We start from the raw sequence: 26,464 nt of genomic DNA on the forward strand, positions 1-26,464 counted from the left end.
GTCGCCGAGCCGTCGCTGCCTTCTCGTGGCTGAAGACAACGCTTGCGCAAACGTCAAGCACGACGTGTCTACTTTGAGTTGAATATGCACGCGTACGATTTCTTTACTAGGTGCAAATGTCCCCAAAGCGTGGTGCTTCCCGACTCCGACCCGGGAGTGCTTTTGCTAGAGAAAAATCGACAGCAAACTTTCCAACTCACAGTTTACCGGCTGAATTATTACTAAGGAAAGAGCTCCGGAAGAACAGAGATGCCTGAGTAGCTCAGTGGGGAAGACATCCACTTCACACGCGGTAGGACCGGGTTCGATCCCCCGTGAATTTTTTTTTTTTTTTTTCAAACATTTTCCGATGTTTACATATCTTTTTCTTTTTTTTTACAATCATCACTGAAGAAACAAACAAAAATAACAAACAAATGTTGTGGACGATACTTCGCTGAATTAAATGGTATCGGATTTCCGTTTTGACACCTGCGAACTCAACCTAATCACTTTCTACAAAATGCAAGGAGCATATAAATCAGGTAGCGTCCGCTTTCCGAGGTGCCCGTAAATGTTCTACAGGAATTGCAGCCAGCCATTGGTCCCGATCCCGCTGATCTTTCGGAAACTCTGTCGCACAATGCCACTTTTTTTTTCGGATGCAGGACATGTGAGCCAGCTCTTCACGCAACATCTTGGGTGTATTCTTTTCGGAGCCGATCATGGAAATTCACCACGGGCACTCACTACTCATCTCCAACTCCTCAATGTACAAAACAACTCATCTTGGAGTACAGAACAACGAGCGGAACAAACATAACTGCTAAAGAATCGCACGCCGCATGTCGTGTCGTCTGCTACGGAGAGGAGAAAAAAAAAAAAAACGCACGGTCGGGTGTAGCCACGTGACTTCCGCCACTCACTCTCTTCTCTCCACTTCTCCGACCTCCGTCGGGTTTCGGTTTCGGTTTCGAGCAGTTGCGTCTTTTGGCTTTATTAAAAAAATACGCTACTCTGTTGCAAAATATTAATTGGGTAGTCCTCCGACACTATAATGAAGCACCTGGCAAAAAATAAAAAAATTTTTTGGGGGGTGTCAGTGTCCCTTTAATGCCAACTGGACAAACACCGTGGGATTCATACCAGAGGCATAGCCAGGGTGGGAGGGGGAGCCTTAGTCCCTCCCCCCCCCCCCCCCCCCCCTTGAAATGTAACCAACCCTATATGAATCACGTCATTCTTCATGCCTAGCCTCATAGCCTCAACAACCTCCCCCACCCCAACTGCTCCCCAAGTCACAGAGGCCCCAGCCCTCCCCTCCACAACCCTCCCCTCAAGAAAACATTACTGGGTATGCCACTGGCCCCTACAGGGTGCCATGGTGCCACTGTGTTGCACTTTTCCCTTATACTCTGTCCGGCCCTAAAGTAGACCTTAAGCTACAAGCCATCTGAGTTAGTTTAGTTACGCCTGTGTTCCACAGGACTTTGGACTCGGCACACAGCAGCACCTGAACACGAGGTCATACACTGTACTTGTATCTCTCAAAATGCTTGAGCTTGCTCATAGCAGCTGCTGTGCTTCACTTCAGGATGAAGCAAAACAAAAAAACTGTTTCCATCAGCAAGGTCACTGAAACTTTTACCCAAAATGCCAACTAGACTCATTCCTATGACCCTCCCTTAAATCAGCCGTAAACCATCATATCCACAACAGAGAAAAATGATTACCTTATTTACCCCTTTGCTGGCACCAATGGAATGCAGTTCAGGATAACATATGCCAACTAGTGCATTTATGAACACTGAAAAGGTGCGACGGTTCAATTAGCAAAGCAGGCAAAAAAGTTCTGTAAATGAGAATGAATTTGAACACTTCAGCTGTCACATGACAAAAAGTATGAAACTTGGCAACAGCAGAAAGGACTTAACAGCCTCTTTACTAGACTTGATATGAGATGCTGCAAATGAAAGAACGGCTCAGCCTCATTACCGACCAGGGGTCTCAAATATGTGGCCCACGAGCCACATGCGGCCAGCGAATCGCTGGGACGCAGTTAGAAAAACCTGCAAGCACCCATTCCAGTGTCTCCAGCACTAGAAATGGCATGCTGTGCCATTTCTAGTGCTGGAGACACCGGAATGGGTGCTTGCAGGTAGTTGTGCCCTTATGATAGCTGTTCCCTTATGACATATTCACATTGTTCATATTACCGTAAAATACCAGGGAAGCGCCCACCCCACTTTCACTGAAAAATTGGTTAGTCTAGACATGGGCACTTGTCTGGTTGAAGAAGTAAAAACCAAGACGGCGGCAGCTTGCACGAGAAGTTAAGAAACCGCGGCAGCATGCACACTTTATCAAGATTGTCTCAAAAGCCCTGGGACCACTGGTTTTGTTTCCAAGAACTGTTCATTGTCACACCGCATAATCTTCACCCCCATCGGTCCTGGCATGGCTACAAGTGGGTTGCTGACCTCCAGCATTGTAAAGACCTCTCACTGTACCCAAGGGACCTAAATACAGTTCATGGTTTAACCTGTCCAAGAAGTCTTTCCCTTCCCATCGCAAGGAAGCGGATATCCTCGTCATCTCCGCTGGTGTTCTCGTAGCTGCCACAGTATGGTGAACATTTGCAGTGCTTTGGAGGGGGTGGGTGCTTGACACATAATCAGAATTCCGAAATTTTGGAAATGTTAATAGTGGGCGCTTGTCCGGAAGTGGGCGCTTCCCTGGTACTTTACGGTAATGTTCTTATTTGCCCTGTGCTTCATTTTAATTTTTACTTCCCAGCTTTTTTTCATGTTAATCACCTGTACGCCGATTCTGCTACCAGGATGCAAGCACTACCTCTTCGCTCAAGGACACAGCTCGGCTGCATGAACTCTCGCTCAGCAGGAGCAACTGCCAATGATAAAGCTATGAACTCGAGATCGTTGCCTTCACAAAACATCACCATTAAAATACAAGTATTTCCTCAGACTGCTGCTATAAAGATCGTCAGGAAAATAAAAACTGTCGTATTAAGTTTTTGTCTTCCATCGTAAACCAGAGACACGGAAAAATAAAAAAACGGACAAAACAACAACAAGTCTCAAACACAGCTTCTAGTTTATTTGAACACCTCCGCTCTTATATATACACAACAACCCTCCTCTCCAAAGGTCGACACACCTCCTCTCCACTCCATCAACGACATCTCAAACTGAACCAATGACACATGCTACCTCCCTTCCTTTCATACCAACCAAAAACTGACCCCTTTCCAATCCAAGAAACAGGCACTCAAACCCTGCTAACAATGAAAACACCCCCCCCCCCCCCAAAAAAAAAAAAAAAAAAAAAAAAAGATAAGTTTTACGGAACCGACCAGCCACAACTGATAACAGGCCTATCGAACAGACACGGTGTTAGCATTCAACCACCCCTCAAAAAAAAAAAATTAAAGACATAGAAAGCGTTTCAGTTCACTTCCGAAACCCAAGGACGGTGTGCTGACACAATTGCCACGCTCCAAAATACATAAAGTCTCCCTCACAACTCTCCTACCATTTTCTTTCTCTTTATGCAATACCTGGGTATCCCCCCACTCAGGCTGACAGTGATTGCAGTCTACAACATGTTTAGCTATTTCTGAATTCTGCGCATTGTCTTTTACCGCCCTTTTATGTTCCAGCAACCTATCATTCAAACAGCGACCAGTTTGGCCTACATAAGACAATCCACACCGCAACGGAATGTCGTATACAACTCCTACTTGACAAGTTAAATCAGGGTTTTGGTGTTTCTTTAGGCAACCCTGACGACCACCCGAAAAGGGGGTTAAGCTTTCCAATTTATGTTGTGCCTTGAAAACTAAATTTACTCCGATTGTCTTATGTAGGCCAAACTGGTCGCTGTTTGAATGATAGGTTGCTGGAACATAAAAGGGCGGTAAAAGACAATGCGCAGAATTCAGAAATAGCTAAACATGTTGTAGACTGCAATCACTGTCAGCCTGAGTGGGGGGATACCCAGGTATTGCATAAAGAGAAAGAAAATGGTAGGAGAGTTGTGAGGGAGACTTTATGTATTTTGGAGCGTGGCAATTGTGTCAGCACACCGTCCTTGGGTTTCGGAAGTGAACTGAAACGCTTTCTATGTCTTTAATTTTTTTTTTTTTTTTTTTTTTTTTTTTTGAGGGGTGGTTGAATGCTAACACCGTGTCTGTTCGATAGGCCTGTTATCAGTTGTGGCTGGTCGGTTCCGTAAAACTTATCTTTTTTTTTTTTTTTTTTTTTTGGGGGGGGGGGGTGTTTTCATTGTTAGCAGGGTTTGAGTGCCTGTTTCTTGGATTGGAAAGGGGTCAGTTTTTGGTTGGTATGAAAGGAAGGGAGGTAGCATGTGTCATTGGTTCAGTTTGAGATGTCGTTGATGGAGTGGAGAGGAGGTGTGTCGACCTTTGGAGAGGAGGGTTGTTGTGTATATATAAGAGCGGAGGTGTTCAAATAAACTAGAAGCTGTGTTTGAGACTTGTTGTTGTTTTGTCCGTTTTTTATTTTTCCGTGTCTCCGGTTTACGATGGAAGTTCTTCACCAGCTCGCCTGTGCTTTTACCCTTTCTTCGTAAGTTTTTGTTTCTTTTTTGTTTTTTTCTAGACATGTTGAGTTTGCTTGATTTCTGAGTAAATTGAGCAATGAAAAAAACAGTGTGCTTTCTCTTCTGTTCTATTAAAAATGCCAGCACGTTGAAGGGGTGGTGCCATTTTATTATTTTACACATCAGGTAAGGGCCCAAAGTAGTCCTATAAACAAACCAGGGCTAAAGATGCCACTAGCACAATTCTGAGTTTACAAAAAGCAGAGAGCACGAAGTCCCTTCTCTATAAAATATTTTTAAACATCTCCTCCCCTTGCCTGATGTTGGCCCTCAACCTTTCGGAGGTGGACTACCTGGCACCCACACTCAAATGAATGAATGAATGAATGAATGAATGCTTATTTCCGGAATCAACTGAAACGGAGACAGGGACTAAAGGCTCGAAGCCTGACAAAGGTCTCTGTCCCCAAAGCAGCGCTTTCCAGCAGCACACATTTTACAAAGTTAACGCTTAGTAATAAACATTATATTCATTTTTTGAATATACCAGAAAACAACTAGTTATTACATAAAAATTCAAATAATAAGGGGTTATCACTGCCCACCATGAGTGTCCTGAGATCCCTTTTAAATTTACTAAAATTGTTATTAAAATTTAAGTGGTCTTTAATGTTATTCAGAGCTTTACTGACTTGATATTCCATTGTTTGTGTTCCATAATTTGTATGGGTCTGAGGGGGCAGCCTATATGCGTGTCGAAGAGGGTATGCATGCGTTACGTCACTTAAATCCGTCACATATAGTTTTTGTCTGTAAATCAGATGTAATAATTTAAAATAATATATCTGATTGACCTTAAGAATGCCATATTTTTTAAAAAGTGGTGCAGTGTGCAGGTCTTGTATTTTACCCTCATAATTTTCAAGTAAGCGCAACATTTTTTTCTGCAGTGTGAGCAACGAATTATAGTTTGTGGTCGATGTCGTGCCCCACACTAGAAGACGATAACAGAGCCTACGGTAAAAGAGCGAATAATATAAGTTTTTCTTTAGCCATGTTGGTATAAGGTTCCCTATTTTATATAGACATCCAACCGACCGTGAAAGCTCAGAACTTAATTTATTCATGTGTGTTCCAATTTAGCTCTTGATTAAACCAAACTCCCAGAAATTTTTGTTCGTGGATTTGTTCTATAATTTCATCTTTAAAATGTATAACTAAGCTGGTACTGTCGCATTTGTTTTTAGGTGCAAATAGTATATACTGTGTTTTTATCGCATTCAAATTTGGCTTGTTTGCTTGAAGCTAGGTCGGCAAGATAGCTATTTGTCAATAGTTCAAACTGGACTTTGGATGAGTCTGCAAAAAATATGCTGGTGTCATCCGCATACATAATAAGCTCATGAGATCCCGTGATTGCTGTAATATCGTTTATATATAGAAGAAACAGAAGGGGACCTAAGATCGAACCTTGTGTGGCATTTGATTTTCATTGTACTTGAGACAATGTTATTCATTTTAACAAATTGAAAATGATTTTCAAGATAATTCTTTATGAGAGCCAAAGCTATTCCACGTATTCCATATGTATGTAGTTTTCTGAACAGTATGTCGTGCTGTATAGTGTCAAACATTTTACTTAGGTCTAAAAAAATTCCCAGCGTATATAGTTTATTCTCAATATTGTATATTATTTTGTCCTTTGCCTCTACGAGTGCTTGCTCCGTGGATTTACCTTTCTGAAATCCATATTGTGATTTGTTAATCACATGATACTTAGATAGAAATTGGTCTATTCTGCTTTGTATAACGCCCTCAAATAATTTAGAGAATATAGGCAAGACCGAAATTGGTCGAAAATGTTTTAAGTATTCTCCACCCCCTTTGTAGACAGGTGTAACTTTAGCAATTTTAAGTTGCTCAGGAAATGTACCCGTTTCTAACATGCAATTTATGATGTGCAATAAGACGTTGCTAATATCTTGGGAAACATATTTAATAGGAACTGGTTTAATGTCGTCGATGCCAGCAGCTACATTATTTTTTATTTTTGTTATTAGTAGTTCTATTTCCTGTGGGGTGACTGGTGATAACATTATCAAGTTTGTTAAGGAAGTCGCGGTAGGTGTGTCGTAATATGCTTGCGTATCTGCAGTACACTCGCCTACTTTTACAAAATGCTCGTTCATTGCGTTAGATAAGTCCAACCCGCTCACACGCTTGCCATCGACAATCACATGAGTTCAAGACCTATTTTATAGACCAGGGGTGGCCAAGCTATGGCTCGCGCGCTGCATGCAGCTCTTTGCGCGTTAAAGTTTGGCTCGCGGCTCCCTCCCCTCATACCCCCCCCCCCCCCCCCCCCCCAATTCCCCCACTCCCCCGCCTCCCTCCGGGTCACACAAGTACTTCCGCAAAAAGAGGAATGGAATGCATTTTAAATTGAAAGACAGGTTGCGATTTGGTAGTCTTGTACTACTGCTACCAATTACGTACAGTTGGACAGCTTTTGACTCGAATAGGTTGAAAGCAGTTCAAGTTTCGTTTATTGCTCTAGACAAAAATTGCCCCCCCCCCCTCCCCCCCCGGCTCTTGGAAGTTTCGTGGTTTTGTTTGCGGCTCTTAGGCCTCGTCAACCTGGCCACCCCTGTTATAGACTATAAAAAAGGTGGAAGGCACCATAATGGAGACATGCTGGGTTACTAAAAGAAAAAAAGGGGACAGGAAAACAATGTCTCAACTTTGAGACATTGTTGTACTGTCCCCTTCTTTTGTGTGCCCTGTACATGTCTCCGTTTTTTTTTTTTTTTTTTTTACTAACTACGGTAATATCTCAAGAGATAACCCAACCCCTAAGATAACCCACCCTATTTTTGGCATGCTTGGCAATTTTTGCAAAAACACCAAAAAATAGCTTATTTCTAGTAAATGCAGTGACCAAGCCAATGGGAACATAGGAGGAAATGGAGTTAGTTAGCTACGGCGGGATATACGTGAACACTGCTGACTGGGAAGGACAGTAATTTTGTCTTCATCGTCCCTCGCTGAGATAACAAGTTTAGCATGTCACATGATCTAGAAATAGCACTTTTTCAACTCATGTTGATTGCAGGGCGAAAGTTAGCTCACTCCTTATTTTCATTCGATTTTAGGTGGGCTGTCTCTTGGGGTATCCCGTTATGCATTATCAGCTTGCCTGCACGACAATTCTTATTTCATATGCTAGTTTTTTGGGTTGTTTTCTCCTTTCTCTTTGTCTTCCAATATCCTTGTTCTTGGGTGATTTCAGATAAGATCGACCAAAGGGTGGCTGGTCGACATTTTTAAATCAACTGATGTTTTTATATGACATTGTCTAGTGTCTGGTATAAACGAATCCACACTTAGTTTTGACCAGAAAAAAAATTTGGAGACAAGAAAAATCGTAAGGCAGGGAGAGGTGGACAGTTGCAATAACGCGCACTGATGGAGGGGGCAAGTTTGAAAGTGAATAATTAAAACAATAAAATTAGGACAATTTTAAAACTTTTTACAAACAAACTATGGGTACAACTTGCTTGTAATATAAAGTAATAATATTTATTAAAAATTTATCTAGTTTTCTAAAAATTGCCAAACATGCCTGCTCGAACGACAAATGGCAAACTTTGGAAATCTGTATCTCATGAAATAATTTAATCATTATTACATAACTTGCAGATATTATTTTACTAATATATGGCTATTATTGAAAAAGTAAATAAGGTATCTGAGTGACACAATAGTTACAATATATTTAGGCAAACATGGGAAAAAAATCAAGCAAAGAAAAATTCCAATGCGAATAAAAAAAAAAACACCACCTTCGATTTTTTTTAAATTTGGGTACCCTGTTATACTCTATTTCGGCATTCATTTCTATTAAAAACATGTTGCATCATTGCACTGTGAAAGAAGAAACAACTCCCCAAAGTAGGGTCCTTTTCCAAAGCCTACACTTAGCAGTGTCCTATACAAGAAGTGACTCTGAGTTCCAGTTTCATGAAACTTGCACAAATCTTTTATATACATTTATTCAGATGAGGTCATTGATAAAAAGAGCGATCGGTCACACAGTAAAAGGGAGGAGAAACTATATACAGCATTTTACATAAGCGTACAAAGTGGTATCATATTAGAGACTAATGATTTGAGAAAAGATGGTGCAGTGTGAAGTTGTACCTTCCGGTATATTTTACATCTAGAGTAAAATAAATAACTTTACTTCCACACACAAAAACAAAGATATAATAGTAAGATATTTAGGTTGGCTGTGTATTTACAATTACAAACAATTTCAGGTGACGGATGCCATAGTGCCTAACTGGAGCAGCTTCGATGCTCTCGGTGTATGAATGAATCGTGGCAAGCCGATATATTTTATCCTGCTCGAGGATAACATTTTGGGATTTTTTTTATAGTGATCAGATAAAAATTATTAGTAACCACCAACAAAAACAGTAGGTTAAATACCCCGTGAAGAAAAATGTGATAAATAAGATGTCCCTGCATTCAAAATGAGCAGTCCTTGGGAAATCAAATTCGGCACTTTACGCTAAGGTTTTCCTCGCTGTACCCATTTAATAAAGTTGCTTCCAAGCAGATCCGACTGTCCGTGCTACATATACGTCACAGGTCCCTTCTGTTGATGACTTGCTGAGCCGCCACGCGTGCCAAGACTGAATGCCAGGGAAGGCGCGCACCGTCAGCCACTCTTCTTTTTTTTGTTCACGATACCGAACAACCTCATTTTCGTCCAGATATACAAGATGCACGCCTTTCAGTTTCTTTGATAGAACGCTCACCATTGTCCTGGCCGTCTGAATTGCGCTTACTGAACGTTCTCTCAGGTTGTTCAGCGTGGCCTGGTGCTTCACGAGTCCGCCAACTCCGTCACATGCATTTTTCCCATGTCCAGATGCAGAAAATAACCACTGGGCTTGTGGGCAATCGTCCTTTGCAAATTGGTGAAGCTGGTAGCGATTCTTGAAATGACTGGCGGCGCCGTCACTTACGTACGTCACGTACGAGTATACCGCAACGTTGTCTTCAACCCACTCCTTCACTTTGTCTAGAGCCAAGCAAGCGTGAGCGGCGTCGTGACACAGGTCCTCACTGATGATGGCGAAGCTGTTGTAGATTTTCTTGTCGTCACTACACATGTAAATATCGAAACTTGTTTTTGTTTTTTTTCCAGTGATATGCTTGCACTTCGTCAGGAAGCACGATGGTCCAGTTTTCAGCAAAGTCAAAATGAAAGACAATGCTCCCGCGTTGCATGCACTGTTTTTCATCGTAGATCGCTTTACCTTGCGTTTGCCGGATATGGTTGTGAAGTACCCAACTTCCAACCGTCACTTGGATGACTTTTAGGAAGGTCTCAGGTTCCAAAGTTTTCACAAGGTCGCCGGACTCCCATGTTGCAAGCACAATCTCTTCATCCTCCGGGATATCAAGTTCCTGGAGTGTAAGAAACTGGCCTTTTGGGCAGTGATCACAGTCTCCTTGAAGGCACAGTTCTGTTGCTGGGTCGCACAGAAATGCCGAGTTCATTTCACCAGTGTTGAATGTTGAGCCTGTAACGTTCTCTAGAGCGGCAATACAAAGATAATAATTGGCGCAGCGCACACAAACGCACACTTCCTGGTGTGGAATACATTGGACCCATCTAGGGCCCAACGAATAAAAGTTCGTTAGCCCAACGCCGGAATCGGGACGCTTGTCTTTGTATATACGGAAGGCCTCTCGTATTGAGCGTGTCATGAAGCGCTTTGGCACGAACGTTTTCTCTCCGTTGAGCATGACAGAGATGACGTCCTTCTGGTTGGGACTTTGGCGCGAACATTGTAGCTCGTCTTTCGTGAAGTACTCTAGGGCAGCAGACAGGTTCTCAGGGCTCACCTTGCACCTCGTGTAAGGATCCGGCTCATACCACACGCCATGCTTTTCCTTGAGTTTTCGGGATTTACTGATGAGGTACATTGAGGCCTGTGGAATCATCTTTTGAACCTCATTCTTCGTCAGTGTTGACGGCAGGAGTGTAAGCAGTTGACAACGTTCCCGGAGAGAGGTGGCGGTTTCAAAGGCCTGCCGAAAGTTGTCCACCCACTCAGTGCATGTGGAGCATGTTGGTTCGGACGACCCCGATGGTGCGTCCCTGTCGTACGCAATACGTAGCCTTGAGCGTATATTCTTGACAGCAACCTGCTCCAGTTCTGTCTGCTTTCTCTTGACATAGGCAGGCCTGTCCCGACTTCTTACGACGCTTGGTTGTCTCAGCGGCGACACATCTGTAGGTAGTATGCTGCGATTTAGATCTTCAATTGCTTCTTCAGCTGGCACAAATATGTCAGGGCACTGCTCTGAGCTCCGCATCGAGATCTCCTTAGTGATGTGCATGAAGCAATGGTAGCACAGGTAGTCCGTCGCACTCACTTTGGTGGAACAGTCAGGCGGAAGAATTTGCTTCAACGAGTTTAGGTCCAACTCGCCAACACTTCGAAAATTCCGCTGCTTTGGTATAGTCTTTTTGTGTTTGCAAAAGTAATCTGCACAAAACACTCGTTCGGAGCTCCAGGACGTCTTCATAATGTATACATAAATAATAGAAATTAAACCCCAACTGATGGCATATAATTGCCAAGTGAAAGAACTACTGGGTGCACAAGTGACAAGTCCGAGGCTGAGGAGCTCACTCACTGCAAACATACATTTGAAAAGAGAGGTCACAACTGAGGCTGTCGGCAAAGCTTGATCCACGTCAAAGGAAGAAAGAGGGAAAGTCTCCAGACAAAAAATTGTGGTCAGCGGCCTTCGAAAAAGACTTTCCGGAATCGCACTGTCGTCCCTCCACGCGCTGATATGAAAGCACCCGAGCTTCTACCACGTGGTTCATGACACAGCCTGAGCCATGTCGGCGACCGGTTCGCGAGGGGTTGGCGGTGGGGTTACGTTGATGGTCACTCGGATTAGCCCTTGCTGTACTGAGCTACCGCCTGCAGTGCCTTATCGCCGGCTGGTGTCAACAACGAGAACACACACACCCTGTCTACACCAAAACTACAAGCGTTCACCGCACACGCGTCGCCGCCGCTTTTAAGCTTTTGTGAAATTGCTTTCTTTTGCCGCGGAGAACCGCCTTATCTTAACTACGCGCCTGAAATCCTTCCAGGCGGGCGTACACAATATCAAGCGTTTCGAGAAATGCCCGTGGAGTAGAACTATGGGAAAATTTTGAGCCCGCGATGTCGATATCGTCGCCGTTGTGTTAGTACGCCGTCGCGTACTGCAGTCCCCCATTGGGGGAGGGGGGGGGGCGGTCTTACTACGATAACATGGCGACAGCGTTTACACTCTATGTATTTACGCGAGGCTCGAGTATTTGGGGATAATGCTGCCGGTTGGTGTGCCGCTTTGTGCCTGATATTATCGCCCGTGACGCCAGCGAGTGAGATGGCGACAGGCATGACTGCTCAGTAAACAGGCGTCGGCGGCCATGTTTTGCTGGTTGAAGCGAACCCCCTTGTCCTTGACAGCGGGCGGGGAAATGCGAAAAAAAGATTGTATCGGCCGTTTTGCCAGAACTAGCGACGAGTGTCGTCTGCGGTTTCCGGCAACTATTTTGCCATAATCGTGAGCTTAGCGAGGAAATGATTTTTGCTAGCCACAGAACACTACCACGCAGAAAGGGAATGCTTGAACATGTTTTTGTTCTGGATATATATCAGGGATATATATGAGAGAGAGAGAGAGAGAGAGATGAAGGTAGAGCGGAAGAGGGAATAGCATATAGTGTCGCAGGAGAATAAAGTAAACAAAGTTCCTAGTGGCCGATGGCTGCATGATCTTTTCTCGGATCACTAGTCCGTAATATGATACCTCTTTGTACACAGTAGTTTCTCCTTAATTTAAGTGTGTGAACGATTTCTTTAGTTATCATTGGCCTCATCTGAATAAAAATATATAAAAGATGTGTGTTGGTTTCATGAAACTGGAACTCAGAGTCAGTTCTTGTATAAAACACTGCTAAGTGTAGGCTTTGAAAAAGGACCCTACTTTGGGGAGTTGTATCTTCTTTCTCAATAAAATGATGCAACATGTTTTTAATGGAAATGAATGCCGAAATAGAGTATAACAGGTTACCTAAATTTTAAAAAAATCGAGGGTGGTGTTTTTTTTTTTATTCGCATCGGAATTTTTCTTTGTTTGATTTTTTTTCCATGTTTGACTAAATATATCCTAACTATTGTATCACACAGATACCTTAGTTATTTTTTAAATATTAGCTATATATTAGTAGAATAATATCTGCAAATTATATCATAATGATTAAATTATTTCATGAGATACAGACCTCCAAAGTTTGCCATTTGTCGTTCGAGCAGGCATGTTTGTCAATTTTTAGAAAAATAAATAAATTTTAAATAAATATGATTACTTTATATTACAAGCAAGCTATACCCATAGTTTGCGCCTAAAACGTATTAGAGTTCTCCTAATGTTATCGCTTTAGTTATTCACTCTCAAACGGGCCCCCTCCATCAGTGCGCGTTAATGCAACTGTCCACCACCTCATGCCTTACGATTTTTCCTGTCCCCAAGTATTTTTTCTAGTCAAAACTAAGTTTGGATTCGTTCATACCAGACACTAGACAATAACATATAAAAACATCAGTTGATTTAAAAATGTCGACTAGCCATCCTTTGGTCGATCTTATCTGAAATCACCCTCTTACTTTTAGCAGGAGCAAACCAATGCTGCTTTTGATTTGGCAGGCCAGAGGTTCTTGCAACACAAATAGGCAGACCAGAATTTGAAAAAAATAACAAATCAAGCTCCTTTATAAACGAAGTAATTAATAATTTGTGTATTTCCATCTACATTGATGGTGGAGCTCAAGGAAACAAGCTGTGAAATACAGCTTGACAAGGCCCTCGACCCTCTACATAGGCACAATGGCTCGAGTTCCACATATTGTAGCCTTTTATTGAGTTATTTACTCCTTTGTTGGTGCTTAGCTCACATGTATTTTGGGCTAAAGTTAAGACAACAGCAAAGGCTTTATTGGACAAACGTTTCAGGAAGAGATTTCCTTTCTTCAAGGGTGCTCACACTATGTTTATGTTTATTGCGCTAAGCACTAATAAAAACCTAGACATTTGCTGCATTGACCCAATTTGCTAAACAACTATTCAAAGTTAGCCAGAATGATGAGACCACTTCTAAACAATATTCAAGTGACATGTAAGTTTTTGGTAGTAACTGTGAGCTGTTTCCAGCGGTGATCAAAACTGCCAATTGAACTTTTGAAAAGGGGCCTGGATTTCTGGTATGACAGCACCAAAAAGTACCAGTAGGCATAGGTGCCCACAGAACTTTCTTCAAGAGGGGTGCAACCCTGATATTGTGGGGCCTAAGGCTGGGCCCTACCTATACAACGGTGCCAAGATTGTGCCTAGGACTGGTGTGATTAGTGCCATATACTGCCCTGGTATTGTGGCAACGAATAACGTCATTCCAGTCACTATATTATACCTTCAGATTCCTGAGGGGGGGTTCAACTGCAACTCTGGACACCCATGCTGGGAGGCAAGCGAAGGCTAAGCAAAACATCAGACTTCCATTGTTTTCCAACCTGGTAGCAGAGAAGCCTCCAACTCAAACACACAGTGCCATGGGCTGTTTGACTTAGGTGTTCAAATTAGAGGTGTTTGTCACGGTATGCACTATGTTGGTTTTTAGTAACACTCTCCTCCTTCGAGGGGTGTCAGTGTTACAGAGGTGTCTGAACCGGTATTTACACATCAACAAAGTGTTGCGGCACAATACCTGAGAATGTGAACTCGGCATGCTGACTTCTCTCACGAAGCTGACAAGCCGCAAACAGACTACGGCTGAGATGAGCAATGGCCTGGGGATTCTGAACATTCCTGAAATTTTCAGAAATAATCAAACATTGGCAAGGCCCATGAATGAGCTTCAAAAGTATTCTCAAACTGTAAATTCAGAGCCTCAACTCACAGTGCAATGTAGTCTTCAACCTGCAGAAGTCCAGCAGCATGTAGTCGACTAAGTAATTCCAATGGACAGTGAGACTAAAAAAAAAAAGAAAAGCAGAAGCTATCACAAACTGCTCCCCTGTATGTGTCCAATAGGTAAGTAGTATTCTTGTCATCAATTTACAAATAATAATAAAGATCATATTTTATTTGACATGCAAATACATATAGAAATGAGCTATGGGGCCAAACAGCCAACAAACGTGATACATCATTATACAATATTGTAATTTTTAACACCAAGACATGTAAAAATAAAGGATTATGTACTTACACAGCCGTTGAGAACTTTTGCAAAGTTTATTGCACTTCTCCGAGATGCACTTGCAGGATTGCCAAGCTCAATTAGCTTTAGCACAGTGTTCTGTCAATATGAGAGGGAAAAAAAAAAAACATTATTGACACTTGAAGATTGTGTGCCTAAAGCAGGGGCAGGCTACTTTGGCATCTCAAAGGACGCACCAGCAGAGACTTCATAACTAGGGTTCCGTGTTTTCGGAGTTTATTTTTCGTGAAATTCTGAGGGGGTTTTTCCGAGTTTATTTTTTGCCGAAGATTTGGAGTTTATATTTGTTTGATTCCCGATTCTCAGAAATTCTGAGTTTAATTTTGCAGTGTTTCCTATTAAAAATAAATAAATAAATAAATAATGATCGGATGCAAATGTATGCCAGATAAAAATAAAACGCGCTTGTCAATTAAAATTTCTTCAGTTGAATTTGGCATTGGTGCTATTGCCATTTGCAATACTTATTTGTCCCACGACAAAAGTCACACAGAAGTGTTGCTTTGATAAACGTCGACACCTTAAAATCAATAGACTCCCTGAAGTAGTCGTTAGGAAGCTCGTAGTCATCCCATCCTATTCCATCAACCTAGCCCGCGGCCACGCGAGGTGGAGTGGTTAAAATAGAGAAGTTCCAATTGCCCCTTTTCTTTATTTTATATAATCTCTATGGTCCATAGCTTTCACTGCTACAAATTCATACCCTCTCCTTTCTCTAAATCACAAATCGTATGGGGAAACCAAAAAAGTGGCTTTTGTGGTGACCCAAATGTACAATATTGCCCTGAATCAACCTTGATGAGACAAGCGATAAGACCCCTTTTGAGAACGGTCCGAGATTTGAAAGATAATTATGGTGGCATTTTCCCAGGACTATTGACCCTGCACTAATCAAAATGTTAAAAAAAAGTGTTTTACTTTTTCTTTTTTTTTGCGGGGTGGGGCTTTGGCACATTCAAATTTGGAGTTTATCGGATAAATCCGAATTGACCGAAATTTTACCGGCAGGTGTTTTTCGGCTTTATCCGAAAACACGGAACACGATTCATAACATATCATCAGAAAGCACTTGCCCTAGCTTGGTCGCTCAGCAAACAGTGCTGATCTGAAGGGCTATCAGAGGCTTGCGTGCAGTGGACCAAAATTTGAGCATAAGCGACATCAGAAAAACCATCCGTGCTTGACAGGAAACCGAGCCCCTTGTCAGAGCAAGAGTGCAGGGCAGCTTCAACCACAAAACAGTCGTCTGCTGAAGCTGTAAAATAAATCAAATGTGCCTATTATCAGCACAAATTATATTCGGCTTCTGCAATACCCAAAAGCTAACTTGTAGGTGAAGTGAACAATAAGGACAAAGACTCGGTGACACAAATCTTTCTTTGCAGTGTCTAGCGTTACGTCTGACGGAACCCAGAATAAAAATTAGGTTACGTCAGACGTAACTTTACCCCAAGGTTTCGAGTTACGTCCGACGTAACCCAATGTGAAAATTAAAGTTACGTTCAACGGAAATAAGAGTTAAAGTTACGTCCTGTGTAACCTACGCAACCTTATTGAATGTTACGCTTCACGGCCAATACATGGCATAAACACAAATATATCGTGAATTATTACTATGTTACATCCGATGCAGCATTTGTTAATTGGTTAGAATCACGACTCCATCTGGACCTCCAGGTACAGATGCCTGTCACATTATTTTTTTTTTTTCTTTCTCGTATTTTCCCTTTCTTTAAGACAATTATGATTTCTCGCGACACTATCTAAGAATCGCGAACGTTCGAAGCAATTATTAAGAGAGATAGAATGGTAATGCGATACAAACATGCTGTTTGCAGCAGCAGGGTTTCCGGCAGGCTTGTTGAAAACTGGCACAATCTTCACGTACCACTCAAGTCACCACGCGCACTAGCTTTGGCAGCGTTTTCTTTCAGTGTCTTAAATGAAGGGCTGTTTCGAGGGGGCCGTACGGTGTGAAAATGACAATAGACCCTCGGCCTTCAGCCAAATCAACTTTGCTCTCAGCCCGAGCCAGTAAGGGCTGCAAGCAGGTGTAGCAAATGCGGCAAGGATAGCAAGAAGTGTTTTCATATCGAAAACAAAAAAAAGTCAAATTTGGGGGTTTTACATGCCAGACCTACGACGGGCATCTGGCACGCCCCAGCGGAGGACTGAGGATTAATTTGGACCACCTGGAGATCTTTTGACGTGCAACCGAAAGCTCGGTTACCACGGCGCTTTTTCCGCAATAATTCATATCGAAAACAAAAATGCAACAAATTGTCTTAAAGGAAGGGAAAGAGAGAAAAGAAAGAAAAACAAAATGTAGGTGACAGGCATCGAACCCACCCAGCTTCAGCAGTCTCGATGTGCGAGGAACATACTTCAGCCCTCCCAACAAAGCTGAAGGTACGGAGAGTGTCGAGATTTTAACTGATTCACGAATGCTGCATCGGACGTAGCGCAGTAATAATTCACGGTTTTTTTTTTTTTTATTTCCGTCATGTACAGGCCGTAAAGCGAAACATACGCGAAAGTTACACAGGACGTAACTAACTTTTATTAGGTTATGTCGGACGTAACTTTAATGTTCATATTGGACGTAACTCGAAACCTTGGGGTACAGTTACGTCGGAGGACGTAACTTTAATTTTGATTTCGGGTTCTGTCCGACGTAACGGTAGACACTGCGTTCTTTCTTACGCGCGTACAAACGCAAAAAGAACTCAGTGAAGCCTCCACAAGTAGGAGCTAATTGACCAGCTAGATCTAAAGAGAGCAAAGAGCATGGCAATATACCTTCGCTGGATGCGGTAACGCCGTTGGCACAGTCAGGTTCTATCGGCTTATCTAACTGAAAGTAGAAAACGAAAATTGAAATTATTCGTTCTTCCAGAATTCTTTCCATAGACCTCCACACACCTCATTGAGGATATTCACCAACCCTCCCGTGCTTGCAACCAACTTGGCCACTGCACCTACGAGAGTGCTATGAGCCATGTTATGGGACAAGTCAAGTTAATGTGCACGAACTTAGCACGACCTGCAGAATTTCAGGCGATCTACAGATGAGCAGCATGGACAGTACCACGTTTCACTGCCACGCGAAGAGTATTTTTGAGCTACGCGCGAAACAGGTGAAACAGCAAAATGCCCCACTGATAGCCCTTAGCACATAAAATATCACGCCTAAAATACCCCTCTAAATTTCCGGGAATACCTGGAGGGACTAAACTAACCGACGTTAACAAGGTCTTGACTATTTTGTCGCCCGAGTTCCGCGGGTAAAGTTTCAAGCACGACAAACGACGCCATTAGCAAGCATAGTTATCACCATCATCACCATCGCGAGTTGCTCGCTTCGTTTAATTCGCAAAAAGGCCGCAGCTGCATTAATTAAATGTTTATTTCTGCGGTTTTCTGTACAAAGCAATTTCTAATAATAATAATATTAATTTTTATGAGGGCTGGGCGTCGATTAACAATTTAAACCCGATTAATCGATTAATTAATCGATTAAACGGCGCATTATGCAATTTCGACTACGAATCAATTTCTACAAGTATTTCAGAAGTCAAGATACAATGCGGAGGGCAAGTTCGTCTGCTTCTTGAGCAGGGGGTAGCGGTGACGTCAGAACGCCGAGCCCTGATTGGCTGATCGCGACCCCCCTATCTGAGCGCCATCTGCTCCTTTGCATCGTCGTCTGCTCGCAACGTCGTCTGCGTCTGTCTTACCTTTTCTGCGACTTTCGGAAAAGCAAAGGCCAGATTTACGAAACAATCTTACGCCAAAAATGTGCGTAAGACAAAACTTAAGAACAAATTCGTATTCACGAAACGAAATTTTCGTAAGTATTGTGCAGGTTACGACGAAATCCTACGACAGCTCCGAAGCTGTCTTACGCACTTCTAACGATCAAATCAGCATGGCCGACAGCGTCGAGGTCGCGACGATCCACGAACGTTTATATTTCTACGCACGCTTCTCACGCGTCCAGACTTCAAGCAGCAAGAAAAAAGTAAAAAGCACTTGAAACAGATTACGACGAACAAGAACGCAGGATCCACAAACACCCGGGAAAAGCTCCAACGGCCACGATTACACCGAACACGACCAAGCGAGTACGGCAGTTAGGCCTAGCAGGCACTCCGCGACTCGGCAACCGTCTGCCCACAACCGGCTGGCGTGCTGAATGGAATATGCCCGCGCGACCTTTGTGAACCCTTCCCGTATTATACTTTGATCGCTGACCACAATTTTAGATTAAGAGGTCATTTTCTTCCTTTTGTTATCTCCTTGTTTCCCGAGGCAACGGTGACTCTCGCCGGTGAATCTCCGACAGACGCAGGAAAGGTAAAGCAGCCATCACTTTAACTAGCAGACGTAAAGCAGACGATGTTAACTGCGCCAACCCGCCGACGCCGTTAAAGAATGAGGGGTCTCGCCGCACACGAAAGGAGGGAAAAAGTATTTGGGAGGGAACTTGCGGGGCACAAACACGCTTACTCTTGGTTCTTAGCAAACAAACCTCAGCGCCTCGGGAGAGCTCGCCAGTGAGTCGTTTGACTTCCCTCCTTGATGCGCGTCTGCTAGTTGTTAGACAAAAACAACGTACCGCTAGAGTTATTTCGTCTGCACCCTCTGAAAGGCGAAGTCGAGCTCGCTGGTAAAGACTGCACTTCCGAAAGTCGCAGGAAGGGTAAGATAGACGCAGACGACGTTGCAAAGGAGCAGACGACGCTGAGATAGGGGGTTGCGATCAGCCAATCAGGGCTCGGCGTTCTGACGTCACCGCTACTTCCTTTCTCATGCGCAGAAGACGAAAATGAACCCACTTGCGAGGCGTATTAGACTCAGAACTACCTGCAAATATAAAGAGGTTCTTTGATATCGTCGGGCAAGAGCGAGCTCCTTTGGAGGTTCACAATAGTCCCTGCTGCGCTAAACGGACACGCCCACGACGCTAAAGTAGCAGAGACAGCAGAGACACGTACCACAGACACGTACAACCTTCTGCACCCCCCCCCCCCCCCCCTTCCCATCCCCTGCTTGGAGTTACAGATCTCGCCCTACCAGTTTACTTTACCTAAAGTTTGCCCTTGATACTGGTGAACTCGTCCGGGCCTGCGTGGAGAAACCGTTTATTTTTAGTTTCTCTTGGTCAGTCAAAATTTAACCGGGGTTAAAAAAATTTAACCGCAATTAAAGCATTAATCGGTACGTTAATCAATCAATTGCCCAGCCTTAATTTTTATCTTTACCAGGTTATGTGGGACCTGTGGGACATCGCATTTTAGAGTGTTCATTTTCTCTCCGCGCCTACGGCTAGCACAGGCTAGCGTGACCTAGCCAACGATACGATGTTCCGATGGGAGGCAATTTGCAGGTAGCAGTGACCACAGCTGCAGCGACCTACCTGTTCTCCGCAGAGGATCGATGGAAGCTGTGCACGAGCACTCAACTTCTGAAACGCAACAAAAGGTTGCTGCGCTCATGCACTATCAGCCATCATGATTTCTAGGAAGCAGTAACAAATAAAAGTTTTCTTTTATTCATCAGAATATGCTCATAACTTATTTTCAACAATCTATTTTTACAAATGTCAATTTAAAAAAAAAAAAAAAAAAAAAAAAAAAAGAAAACTTGCATTGAGGATTTTGATGTTGAAAGCGCAAATTCCTTTCCTGCCAGTTACAATGTGGACTGGGGTGGTACCAGCGACCATTTGTGTAATCACCATCGCACAATGCACGTTGTAGCTTTATCAACCAACGTGCCCACTTCACCAGATCCGCTCGGTAAAACATCCAACTTAGTCCTGCGAAGATCAATGAGGTACTCATGCAAGTCCAAATTTAATTTCTTCTAATGTTTCACATCCACTACCCCAATGATGACAGAAACATGTGCAAGCCTCCACTGCTTCTCCTCTTTGCATCATCCTGTTCGGTAAGCACTTGTTTAAGCAGGTTTCGCGCACGCTTCACTGAGGCAGGTTCCTTGAGAGGTGTTCCTGCTGTACTGCTCCTCTTGCGTTCCTTGTTTCCTAAGCTTATGTGCGCTGCAGTTGACACCACACTTTTTCTGCAATCAATGTGAAAACATGGCTATAAGCAAGATTTTGTCTGTCTTACATAGTGCATGACACTTAATCCATTCTTAAATGTTTCCCAAACAACTGCTCTGCTGCAGAAATTTAGTCACGAGTAAAAAGGGCTTGTAACAAAAAGTTTAAAGCTCATTGTGTATGCCTCTAAAAGTCTAGTAGTATTAGAAGTCTCGTTACGCACCAGCTTAGAAGACCGAAAATAAAAGGTAACAAGTATGAATGTGTGCAATAGGCTCTATAATAGTTTTAGAGTGACCATCCGTCCTGCGACTCGCGAGACTGTCCCGCATTGAGGTCTTGTGTCCCGCAAGAAATTCCAAAATCTTGAAAATGTTCCGCACTTCACACAGTCGTAAAATTCACTCTGCAACTATGGCACAGCTGAAAAACGGGGCACGGGGAAGTGCAGAGGTCGCTGGTAATCATGTGAATTGCAATGGTACACCATTTTTTATACAAGCATTGCGGGAAGTGACCGTCGTTCTTACAGGAGAACCGATGCGCATGCGCCGTTGTGACTCTCCCCTTGGTGGCAAAATATTGTGCGAAAAAATTGCTAGCCAAAAGTAAATACAAATTATTGTAATTATTCTCAAATCATGCTCCGGGAATGTGAAAGGGTTACTGTGGAAAGCTTTTTTTAGTGAAGACAGCCACAGAAGGCAAAAAGCTTGCAACTCACAATGGTCGAAAAAGAACATAAGCTCCGAAATTCATGTAGGAGCATGTTGGAAAAAGTAAGAATCGACAGGAAACAATAACCCGAAAAAGATTTACTGCTTCTTATTTCCGTTTGATGCATTGAGTTTTGGTGCAGTCGATTTTTATGTTTTTAAGTTAGACAAATTTAATTAGCATATTTGGTATAAAAAAATAAAGATATGTATATACAGGGTGTTTCAAAGAACGCAGGCCGAATCGCTCCTGCGAAAACTACTCATTGCAACGAAAAAAGGCTTGTGGCGTTTTGGTCCTGGGCCAGGGCCCATTTAGGAAAATGAATAAAGTCCGGGATAACAATGTTGTTAATAATTTTTGCGTAATTAACTTTTTTAATATCGTGTTTAAGGGCATGGTTTAAATTAGAAAATTGCACAGCATCATCGAAAAACACTAAATCAACAAATTGCAGAACGATAGAAGGCACGCGAAGCATTTTACGGCTTTCTGAAAAACCGCACAAGATCAACGGGTTTTTTAACTTTCGGTTTGCTATCGAAGCGCAACTCAGCCACGTTGGCACTGCGCCCCGTGGAGAGATAGTGCAACCAGCCTCTGCTGCGTCGCACGATGACAGTGCAGAAGAGGTTCGTTGCACTATCTCTCCACGGGGCGCGGTGCCGCCGGGGCTGAGATGCACTTCGATAGCAAACCGAAACTTAAAAACCCGTCGATTTTGTGCGGTTTTTCAGAAAGCCGTAAAATGCTTCGCGTGCCTTCTATCGTTCTGCAATTTGTTGATTTAGTGTTTTTCGATGATGCTGAGCAATTTTCTAATTTAAACCATGCCCTTAAACAGAATATCAAAAAAGTTAATTACGCAAAATTAACAACTTAATTATCCCGGACTTTAATAATTTTCCTAAATGGGCCCCTGGCCCAGGACCAAAACGCCACAAGCCTTTTTTCATTGCGATGAGTAGTTTTCGCAGGAGCGATTTGGCCTGCGTTCTCATAAACACCCTGTATATATGTATCACTGAGAGTTAAAATTATTTGAGCTTAATTTCTGGAATACAATTTGCAGGTGCATAATATGCTTTCATGCAGCACAATATAATTAATGTGAGCAGAGCCACAGTTCATGGCATCCATGTTAATGAATTTCCTCTATGGTTTTTATTTTTCTGTTCCAGTTGCAGTTGTCCACCCTCCACGCTCCTCCACCCTCCACCTCCACCACCCTCTACCGCCCCCAGTACCCTGGTCCGCGTGTTCCGCAATAATTTACTAGCAGGAAGGTGGTCACCCTAAATTACATGCTATTATACACAGTGTGTGTAATAGCATGGCCATCATTGCTGTTGCACCGTTGAATCCTCTATCATCACCACCATGCATGTAAGCCACACATGAGCACAACAACGTGCAAGTAACCAGTCGCACCTTTTGGGCTCACAATGTGTTGCTCCAGCCCCAGGCTGTTTTGCTGGTGTCGTTTTTGAATTGAAAGACCCTGTGGTGCCATCTGCATCCGATGCTTTGGCAGTCTTAGGTTTCGGACAAGGATACTTTCTGCTGTGTCCACAAACCTGGCACGTGTAGACCTGGAAAATGCCAACAGTACTGGGACAGTTTACAAAATCGTGATATGGGCTGCTCATGCCATCAAACATCTTACGCCTCGTGTGTGACAAAGTGAAAATTATGAGGCGTTTACGAGCAGGGTGAAGAAACCTCTCCAATTCAGACACTCGTGGTATGTACTTCTACTGTCCAAACCTAGAAGGTGTCGCTGTATTCTCGGAAGTGGCTGAGGTGATAGAAAACAGAAATTAAATATTTAGTACTTGTTCCCCCAGCCCAAGCATGTGTGGTATTCCAGATTAGTATGTGCAACAGGTGTCACTTCAAAACGAGAACACGGTTGATTGCATGATAGAGGTCCAGGGATACTCTGCTAGTATCTCAAAATGTGCAATCTTACCAGCATCGTTGTGAGTTGTTTGAAGCGCCGTAGTCGCTTCCTCTTAGCCGAATCTAATGTCCATGGCTTGTGTTCTTCTCTGCGTAATAATTTCTTCATGCTTCCTCGCACGACTGGACGTGGTTTCGTTCTAAACTTAATTTCCGATGGCTGCCAATGCACGCCACAACGCTGGCATGATTGTATGGAGTTCCTCAGGGAATCACCTGCACAACAGATGCAAGGTTTAAAGAACGCTAGTCAGGCGCAAATTTATACACAACTGCAACTACTAGGTCCGGAAAGAGTGATTAAATTTTCTCTAAATCTACGGTTCTTGAACGTGGGAGAACGGTTTTCAACTCACGAATTCAAGGCTCCCCTCCCAAACGCAAGCACGCCAACAAAGGATGATAATAAACACAAGTAGGGACAGAACGAGCGGGTTGGTATGGATAGTTAAACTTGAGGAATAAAACGAGAAAGGACGGACAAACACAAACTTCCGTCCTTTGTCCGTCCTTTCTCGTTTTCTTCCTCAAGTTTAAATAAACACAAATTTGCGGAGAAAAGTCTCGTGTGTTGTTCTTCCGTGTTTCCCCTCTCCAGATAATTTTTTTCGAGTGCCTAAAAATGGTTGAAATCGCTGAAGCGTTAAGTCATAACTTGACACTTGCCGGGAGATCCGAACAGCTCCAGCGAACGGTGCCTGCAGAAAACAAGAGGCAAGAGCTTCACCAGTCGTCCCTCAATAGTGACGAGTTAAATACGTATATAATTATAAGGTCAGTATAAGAGCACGTGCACCCTTCAGATAGTCGGAAGGCCGCAACTTACATGAGCCACCTGGACATGCCTGTAGACATGCTCGCAGATATTTTTATGACTTTTTGTAAGTACTCGAAAGTCGCGAGAGACGCACTGCTGGAATACTGGCTGGTACTTTCAGCGGAAGCATCATGAACTGCCTCCACAAGTTCACCGGTCATGCTGAATCACGCTGCTCTGAAACTGCTAAAGAGGTTTAAACCACTGCGTTTACTACTGGAACCTGCTACAACTACCGACATGCGACCGACACCACCGACAACGCGACGCTTCCGACGCCGCCGACGCAAACTCAGAGACAACAACACAGGATAGAACAGGTATACATTCGAAATTATTCTATAAAATTTTTAAATTATTGTTTTGTTATTAAATGTTGGGTATCTTTAATCTCAGCGTTTTAAAAAGCAAATGAAGATATTATAAACTTATGTACGACACTACGCCTTTGTATGTTCAGCACGCCTAGTGGCGCCAGTGGTGCCGGTTGCGGAGGTTTGTTTCAAAGATCTTGCAAGTCACTAGCTTGCGGTGTCTTTATCCTGCTCGTCACTGTGTCAGAGAGAGATAGTAGCCCAGTATCGCCATGGCTCGTCGCTACGACTCCCGGACCACTATATTCAGCCCCGAAGGTAGACTGTATCAAGTCGAGTACGCCATGGAAGCGATCGGGCACGCCGGCACCTGCCTCGGCATCCTGGCATCGGACGGGATTGTTCTCGCTGCGGAGCGAAGAAACACCAACAAGCTTCTCGACGAAGTGTTCACTGCCGAGAAGATCTACAAGCTGCACGACGACATGGCGTGCAGCGTGGCTGGCATCACCTCGGACGCCAACGTGCTGACCAACGAGCTGCGTCAGATCGCCCAGCGGTACCTGCTGCAGTACGGCGAGTCGATCCCCTGCGAGCGCCTGGTAAGCTGGCTGTGCGACCTCAAGCAGGCGTACACTCAGTACGGCGGGAAAAGGCCTTTCGGCGTCTCCATCCTGTACATGGGATGGGACAAGCACTACGGCTACCAGCTGTACCAGTCGGACCCGAGCGGCAACTACGGCGGCTGGAAGGCGACGTGCATCGGGAACAACAGCGCGGCCGCAGTCTCCATCCTCAAGCAAGAGTACAAGGAGAACGAGACGACGCTCAAGGACGCCCTCGCCCTGGCCATCAAGGTACTCAGCAAGACGCTGGACATGACCAAGCTGACGGCCGACAAACTGGAGATGGCCACGCTGACGCGCGACACGGTGCGCAACAAGACCACCGTGGCCATCCTGAGCCTGGCCCAGGTCGAGAAGCTCATCAAGAAGCACGAGCAGGAAGAGGCCAAGCTCGAGGCCTCCAAGAAGGAGAAGGAGCGCGAAAAGAGGAGCTAGGCCCTTCCGCGGAACCTGGCGCTGTCATTAAACGGGACGAGTTGGTCGAGACAAGCGTCTGGTGTGCTCGGGACAGCCACGCACTGGCAGGAACTGCACAGCCTAGGCGGTGCAGTCCCTGCCAGGGTTGCAGAGCCTATGCGTGCTCATATAACAGGGTGGGTGCTGGCAGATGCAGCTCTGCTGTGGCGTTAATCATGATGTGCTAGTGTCTACTAGCAGGTAGGCAGGTATGCTTTTTTCCTTAAAAAGGTCAAGAGAAAGCCCGAATTGGAGCATTCTGTTGGTTTTGCATTCTTTCTCATCAATCGTTTTGTCCTTTGGGCCTGCTGAGAAGGTTGTTTGGGATCTGTTGAGAGAAGCCAATGAACAAAGATCACAAAATGGATAATTGCCTACTGACATTGGACCATACCAAAAGTTTGAGTAAATTGCTTTTTCGTCACTACCAGGTAGAAGTTTGAGTCTCGGCTTCTATACTCTGACAACTTTCTGTGGCTATGGACACAGGCTCTTGCACACCTTGAACACCAAATCAAAGCTGTGTATGTGCACTCTTCACTTCAGAAATGCCACAGAAAGTTGTAGAGTACAGGAAGT

The 26,464-nt window shown here is 43.8% G+C and overlaps 3 protein-coding genes across 5 annotated transcripts in view; 1 reads left to right on the plus strand and 2 right to left on the minus strand.

The window, feature by feature from the left end:
* LOC115309465 overlaps positions 1–19,805 on the minus strand; it is a 62,208-nt gene extending 42,403 nt beyond the window's left edge. Inside the window, exons 1-7 of one of the 3 annotated variants that reach the window (XM_029967707.4) lie at positions 17,846–18,370; positions 17,723–17,777; positions 15,997–16,178; positions 14,912–15,001; positions 14,600–14,673; positions 14,408–14,508; positions 1,713–1,786 (exon numbers count right to left, since the gene is read on the minus strand). In XM_029967707.4, coding sequence (XP_029823567.3) covers positions 1,713–1,786; positions 14,408–14,508; positions 14,600–14,673; positions 14,912–15,001; positions 15,997–16,178; positions 17,723–17,777; positions 17,846–17,923 — 654 coding nt within the window. In that variant the 5' untranslated portion in view covers positions 17,924–18,370. Of the gene's footprint in view, positions 1–1,712; positions 1,787–14,407; positions 14,509–14,599; positions 14,674–14,911; positions 15,002–15,996; positions 16,179–17,722; positions 17,778–17,845; positions 18,371–19,789 lie in introns of those variants that run through there. The other 2 variants (XM_040220427.3, XM_042287373.1) reach the window with 2 other exon arrangements.
* Positions 19,806–20,748: 943 nt separating this feature from the next.
* LOC115309469 lies at positions 20,749–24,802 on the minus strand. Its single transcript, XM_029967721.4, has 5 exons — positions 24,499–24,802; positions 24,339–24,370; positions 23,683–23,888; positions 23,142–23,302; positions 20,749–21,010 (listed from the first exon to the last, which is right to left on the minus strand). Exons 1-5 carry the CDS (start codon positions 24,648–24,650, stop codon positions 20,809–20,811), a joined length of 753 nt encoding a protein of 250 aa, XP_029823581.1. The 5' UTR covers positions 24,651–24,802; the 3' UTR covers positions 20,749–20,808.
* On the plus strand, positions 24,721–25,913 carry LOC115309468 (proteasome subunit alpha type-4). Its single transcript, XM_029967720.4, has one exon. It carries the CDS (start codon positions 25,076–25,078, stop codon positions 25,862–25,864), a length of 789 nt encoding a protein of 262 aa, XP_029823580.1. The 5' UTR covers positions 24,721–25,075; the 3' UTR covers positions 25,865–25,913.
* The last annotated feature ends 551 nt before the right edge of the window (positions 25,914–26,464 follow it).

This window comes from Ixodes scapularis, unplaced genomic scaffold (assembly GCF_016920785.2).
Source record: "Ixodes scapularis isolate PalLabHiFi unplaced genomic scaffold, ASM1692078v2 PGA_scaffold9__187_contigs__length_104089568, whole genome shotgun sequence".
Taxonomy (NCBI): Eukaryota; Metazoa; Arthropoda; class Arachnida; order Ixodida; family Ixodidae; genus Ixodes; species Ixodes scapularis.